This window comes from Ruditapes philippinarum, unplaced genomic scaffold, assembly GCF_026571515.1.
Source record: "Ruditapes philippinarum isolate M1 unplaced genomic scaffold, ASM2657151v2 ctg5513_1_1_1_1, whole genome shotgun sequence".
NCBI lineage: Eukaryota > Metazoa > Mollusca > Bivalvia > Venerida > Veneridae > Ruditapes > Ruditapes philippinarum.
In genome coordinates this window covers 1-6240 of record NW_026864600.1, presented here as the reverse complement: position 1 = coordinate 6240, position 6240 = coordinate 1, and the positions used below count along the sequence as shown (strand labels likewise).

Sequence of the window (6240 nt, the reverse complement as noted above, 5' to 3'; positions counted from 1 at the left end):
TTAGGGAAAAGGCAAAAATTTTTTTTCCCACGATCAAAACCCCTGTTTTTAGTTTCCTTTTTCCTACATTTAGAGCTGTGTCGTATCCTACAATTTTCGACTAACATTGCCATCTTTGAATAAAAAATAAAATGTATACTTTTGTTTCTAACTCTTTTGTTTGAAATTATTGAAAACCAGATACATGTATATGTATTGGTACGCTCCACAATGTCCCGCTTCATTTGGTATATTGCTAGCAGAACTACTTGGTTAAACAAAAGTTATAGCGAACTTGCAACTTGAAGGAGGCCAAACTTTAAATATAAAGTTTTATGGATACGACGACGTTCATTTTGCTTTATCCGTCGTTTTTTCCTTCAAATCAATAATATACTCGTTTCATAATTAACCATAAACTTTTCATGTATGCAAAGACATTTGTTCGTAAAAACTTTTTTTTTACGTATTTATTTGCTATTTGATTAAATGTTGTGTAAATTTTTTTAAGAAATATTTTCGCAATATTTTTGTTTGATAAATTTCATGTCCTAACCAGTATTGTCTTTCATGTGATCTGCAAATCTATGTTCTACACTAGACAGAGGATTCTTGTTAAATTCATCCTACGTTTGCGTATTAATATAATAAGTAGAATTTGATTTTAAACAAACCTAAGCAAAAGCAGAATAGAAAACGTTAAACTCATTGTACATTTAAAACTTCTGCCAGCAAGAAACTATATGTTCACATAGATATAACTTAGGATACTTGATCCCGATTTTTACCTAGATCGTTATATTGATCCTTCTGAAAATGGGCCCTTTTGTTTTTAGATAAAACCCCATTATCTAAATCATTATTTACTATTTAATCATTATTATAAAAATCATCATTATTAAATTATTTTCCCCAACAAGAGAATAAAATTTTTGAGGGCCCTTTTTCAGGAAATAGGCAGTCCTACAACTAGCCACGAAAGAAAAATTTTGTAACGTTTTTTTAAAGTTATTTAAAATAATTCCTGTTTTTTCTTCTTGTCTTAAAATAATTTTTCATCTTAAATTAGCCCAATGAAGGCAGAATAAAAGAGATCGTCTTTCAAAACATTTACTTTGGCACTTAAAATGCTGAAGCAAATAAATTAATATTTTATTATCTACATGTTCTTATAAAAATAAAGGATATATTTGATGATGTCTTTATGACAATTATTTTTTATTTATTTAATCAAGCAATTGATTTTGTTTATCCCAATGGTTGAAAAAAAAAAACAAAAAAAAACTATAATTCCTTTAGAATTAATACATAATCTTACAAACGGTATATTATTTTTTAGAATATTATAATTACTATAAAAATAAAATAACATTATTAGATGATAACTTTCTTTCCTTTTTTGGCTTTTTTAAGCATATTTTCTTATGAAATTGTTATTGTTATCGTTTCGAAATGAAATGATAGTCTTTGATAACTGATAATCTATTCAGAGGTGAGTTAAAAAAAAATCTTTAATAACATCTTAATTTCTTCAATTTTAAGCAATTTCTTGATTTTCGCTTACTCTATTACCCTACCTTCATTTTTGTTATAACTTACATGTGAAGTTTGGAAACAAATATGCATCATGCATTGCACATAAAAGCAACATAGGTATAGAAAAAATGGCAATGGCGCAATACTTGTCATAGAAAATAAGAATGATTTCACTGTTACATTACCTCCCTGGAAAATTGCAATTTGATTTTTGTGCCGAGGTCGATATTACCCGAACTGTCTTATTACGTCCCCCCAATAAAAGCCCCTTAAATGGTAACAGTGATGAGATTTTTAACAAATTTAAATGTTATAAACATAATGACCCGATAGTGTATATAAGATTTAACAAATTTAAAGGGAATTTTTAAAAAAAAACCACTGGCTATGAAAATTTTTTCCCCTTGTTAAAAATTACTTTTTTTTAAACCCTTTCCCCCTTAGAAAAACCCAAAGTGATTGAAAAGAATTTCCTTGATAAGCTCCTTTGGAGGAAAAAAAGTGGGCAATTTTGAAAAATTAGAACTAGGGAAAAAACTGGAGGGCTTCTGACCTTTGGAATTTTTGCCCAGGGAAAAACAGAGGGGGCGGGGGTTTGGGCCCGGTATTTTTTGAATTTTTGGGATTAGCAAGCTTGTTTTTTTCCTAAATTCATATACCCCAAAGGGATAACTTTTTCTTTAAAATTTTAAATTCTTTCTCTTTCGTCAGAATGAAATAACCAGTCAAAAAAGCCCGTCAATATGGGGAATTGCATTTAAAATTCCCCTTTTTAAGGTTTAAAATTATTAAAAACATAGATTTTTTTTTATTAAACCCAGGGAAATAGGGTTTGCCATTTTCAGCCCAAAATGTATATTATTTAAAAATTTTAATGATAAATAAAATAGGAAAGTGGGGGGAAAGGTCATATTCATTTTAAAGGCTTCTTTTGGGAAATTTTGGTTTTTGAAAACTTTTGAAAATAAAAAACCCCCAATTTTTTGTTATTTTTATTTTAAAAACCCCAAACCCCTAGAATGAAAAAAAAATGTTCATCTAAAAAATTTAAATCCGAACACCCAATATCTTTTAATTTCAGTCTTTTTAAAACGCTTTCCCAAAAACCGTTTCAAGAAAAAAGGGGGTTTTTTGAACCTTTTTATCTTTGATAATAAAATTTAAAAATTAAATTTTTTTTTTTTGGGGCTTTTTTCCCCGGGAAATATTTTGGGCTTTTTAAATCATGTTGCGTGAAAATATATTCTATATTTCACTCAAACGAAAAAAATATCCATTTAATATTTGTTGTTTTTAATACTCGTACAAGTATGAAATAATATATCCCAAAAAAGTGATTTTATCGCTCAATAACATCACAGTGACTATTCGGAGTTCGGATGCGAGGAATTATATAACGACGGACATATCAAGCGAGAAAATCAACGATTTGGATATATTATTTCGATTCTAAAAAGACATCGACAAATAAATGCCGCGTACCTGATATTAAGCAAAATTGCCCCTGATTTATTCCCGTACTTATTTTTAGTGCGTCGGATCTTTTATTGGTTAGATAACATGTATATAATAATAATGATTACGTCACATATCTAAATATAGAACGTCACCAGTGATTTTATTACATAATAACACACACTTTCGGTTCTTTTTTTTCAATAACGGAAAATGCGGGTCGTGTTACATGGTTTATTACTTTCATCCGCATTCAATTATAGTATGGTTGCTTGGTAAATTATATCTTATCATTTCACTGTAAAATGATTGCAGTATCTTCAGGAAAGCATGTAATAAAGTGTATAACCAGGTATTGACCAATTTATTGAATCAAGGTAAATGATTAGAAGTACAAACGATCTCTGCTTAACAGCAAATTGATTTTGGACTTTTGTCAATCTTTCCATTTTAAGTGAAATATAATGCTCAGCTACATAAAACTGACGTTTAAAAGACAAACACTTAATTTAATTTAAGAAATGATTGTATACATAATTCGAAAGCACCCAACCTGTATGCGTTTTTTTAATAGATATTTCATAGGCGAATGAACGGGTCAGTGGGATTTTATCGCAACTTTACAGAGTATGAGAATGGCTTTGGAAACGTTGATGGAGAGTTGTGGCTAGGTATGAAAAAATATTACTTGTACCACTGGCATTTTAAAACAAATATAGTACAGTTATTGCGTAGTCATCTAAAGTACATTATGATCATCGCAATTAAAAAATACACTTAGCATTTGTTGCAAGCGTAACATAAAGATTGGTTTCGTTACGATGGAACACATATTTTGCTTACATTAAACACATATTTTGCTTACATTAAACAAATATTTTAATTAACGAATACACTTAGAATATTTCTTGTTGACCGTAATGCAATGCTTATATAAGTTGTTGAAGGGTAATGATAAACATATTTAGTTGTTGAAGTCTATTGATAAACATATGTTGTTGAAGTAGTTTGAAAAACATTAGTTGTTGAGGTTTATTGAAAAACATATTAAGTTGTTGAAGTGTATTTATACAATATTCATTTGTTGAAGTGTATAGATAATTTAAAACGTTAGTTGTCGAAGTGTATTGATAAGCTTATTAGTTATTAAAGTGTATTGATAAACATTTTAAGTTGCTGAAGTATATTTATAAACATAAGTTGTTGAAGTCAATTGATAAAAATAAATTTTTGAAGTTTAATGCATTAGGCAACCCAGCAGGTTTAAATGTCCCTAAATAGAACGCAATATTATTGTGATTGTAACGGTTTGTAATTTTATAGTATGGAATGTTGAAGACGGAATTCTACTTAATATCTTTGTAAATTTCTAAATGTTTATATTTACTTTTGATATATTCTCGCAGGTTTAAAGTATATACAAGAACTAGCTGAACAAGGTTCTACAGAGATTCGTCTTGACATGACAAGAAATGATAGTACAACAGGTCATGAAACTTGTCCAGACTTTATGTTAACAGAAGGAACAAATTATACTCTAAAAATTGGGTCGTGCATAAAAAATGGATTCAAGGGTAAGATATTTATGCTGATATAACATTTCTCTTTTTCCTTTATTATATTTTGATCATTTACTTTTTATTTGATTAGCTTAATGAAAGCAAAACTGCCATAAAAACCAATACAAAGTAAGCGGTCGACAGCTGCTATTACAGTATGAGACAAAAAATCAATTTCCCATAGAAACATTTAGGCTATCAAACATAATATCTCACGACTATTTGATTCGTAGCGTAATGAAGATTAAACAGTTATAAAGGCAACTTATGCCTTGAAAATGTTTTTTTTTCCTCAAAATATTTTTATTTCTAGAACACAAGTCATTAGCTGATTACCTGAACATCTGTTCAATCTGTTGGTTTTTGGCAATTAGTAGAGATATAGTGGTTTATTATTTTGTATTGAAGTCAGCATATTACCTTGTTTACAATTTATGTCACTACGTCTATGACATTATCGACATTACAAGCATCTAACATGCTTTGAAACCATTATGCTTTTCTTATTTATTCGTTTCTTTGGCGTACAGTTTCTTTAAATTATACATGTTTTAAAGAAATAAAAGACGACAATATTACAATAACAAAAGAATAGTATAATAATCAGATTGGAAATTCCTATCTTATTTATAGCACAACCAATTCATGTCTGATGAATTTTTAATGTTGCTATATTTTGTTTGATATGAGATATTAAATTTTGCTATTCTGTCAATTAAGAGATTATTTTTGGGTATCCGTTTATACATAATAATTATTATGGTAATTTCAATGTATTTGTGTAGAATGCAGTTAATATGCACAATATAACGCTAATCATAACATTCTACGTTCAGTCGAAGATTAATTATTCTGGTCTCTGATAGAGCAAAGTTTCTCACTGACTGGTTTAGAAAACCAGCAAGCTCAATGGCAAATATTTGTGGTTCAACTGACCTGATATTGGACCTGCTTTGCCATAATATATAACAATTGTATATAACATCTGCGATGAACCGGACGATGTGTTTTGTATGATTGTAGGGATAGTTACTCGTTTTGTATGATTGTGGGAATATTAACTTGTTGTTTATGAAATTTGGGCTTGTCAACATACAAACTGTCTTGATGTAATGTGACATTGACAGTGCTAGAACTAATTAATATTGTCTTTTTATCACTAGATCCATTCTTTGGCGGCTTTGATGATACTAATCAAATGCCATTTACAACTTACGACCGTAATCTTGACACAATAGGTGGGAACTGCGCCGTGAGGGAACATGGAGCCTGGTGGTATGGTTATGAATGTACTTATGTCAATCTAAATGGATACTATGCGACGCCAGGCACGGAATGTGAATTTCCCGGTGCCACCAGAGGTTGGTGTGGACACATCCATTATGGGTTTGATGGCCGTTTGTCATTGAGGACGTCATCAATGATGATAAGAAGAAACTAAGATAAGTAATCAAAAGAAGATTTCATGAGTTCAGAGAATTGAATAATCGTACTCAAAAGAACATTTTTAGAATCAACAGTTTTAGTTTTGTATCAGACATGGTTTAATAAAAGTTTTATCTATGATTGACGTATGCTGCAGAACATTGACATTTTCAGTTATTTTCAGCTACCAGATTGGTGACTTAGTATCACAGATAGCATATTATCACGTGACAACAATTATCACGTGACAGCTTATATTATCACGTTTCCAATTAAAAACCTTTTT

At 29.7% G+C, this 6240-nt stretch overlaps 1 protein-coding gene across 1 annotated transcript; it reads left to right on the top strand.

Moving 5' to 3' along the window:
• Positions 1-3549: 3549 nt before the first annotated feature.
• Positions 3550-5890, top strand: LOC132726240 (ficolin-1-like; the record flags this gene model as incomplete). Its single annotated transcript, XM_060711516.1, has 3 exons — positions 3550-3641; positions 4377-4544; positions 5693-5890. Coding segments are annotated over exons 1-3 (448 nt in total), but the record flags the coding sequence as incomplete, so codon positions are not given.
• Positions 5891-6240: the final 350 nt, after the last annotated feature.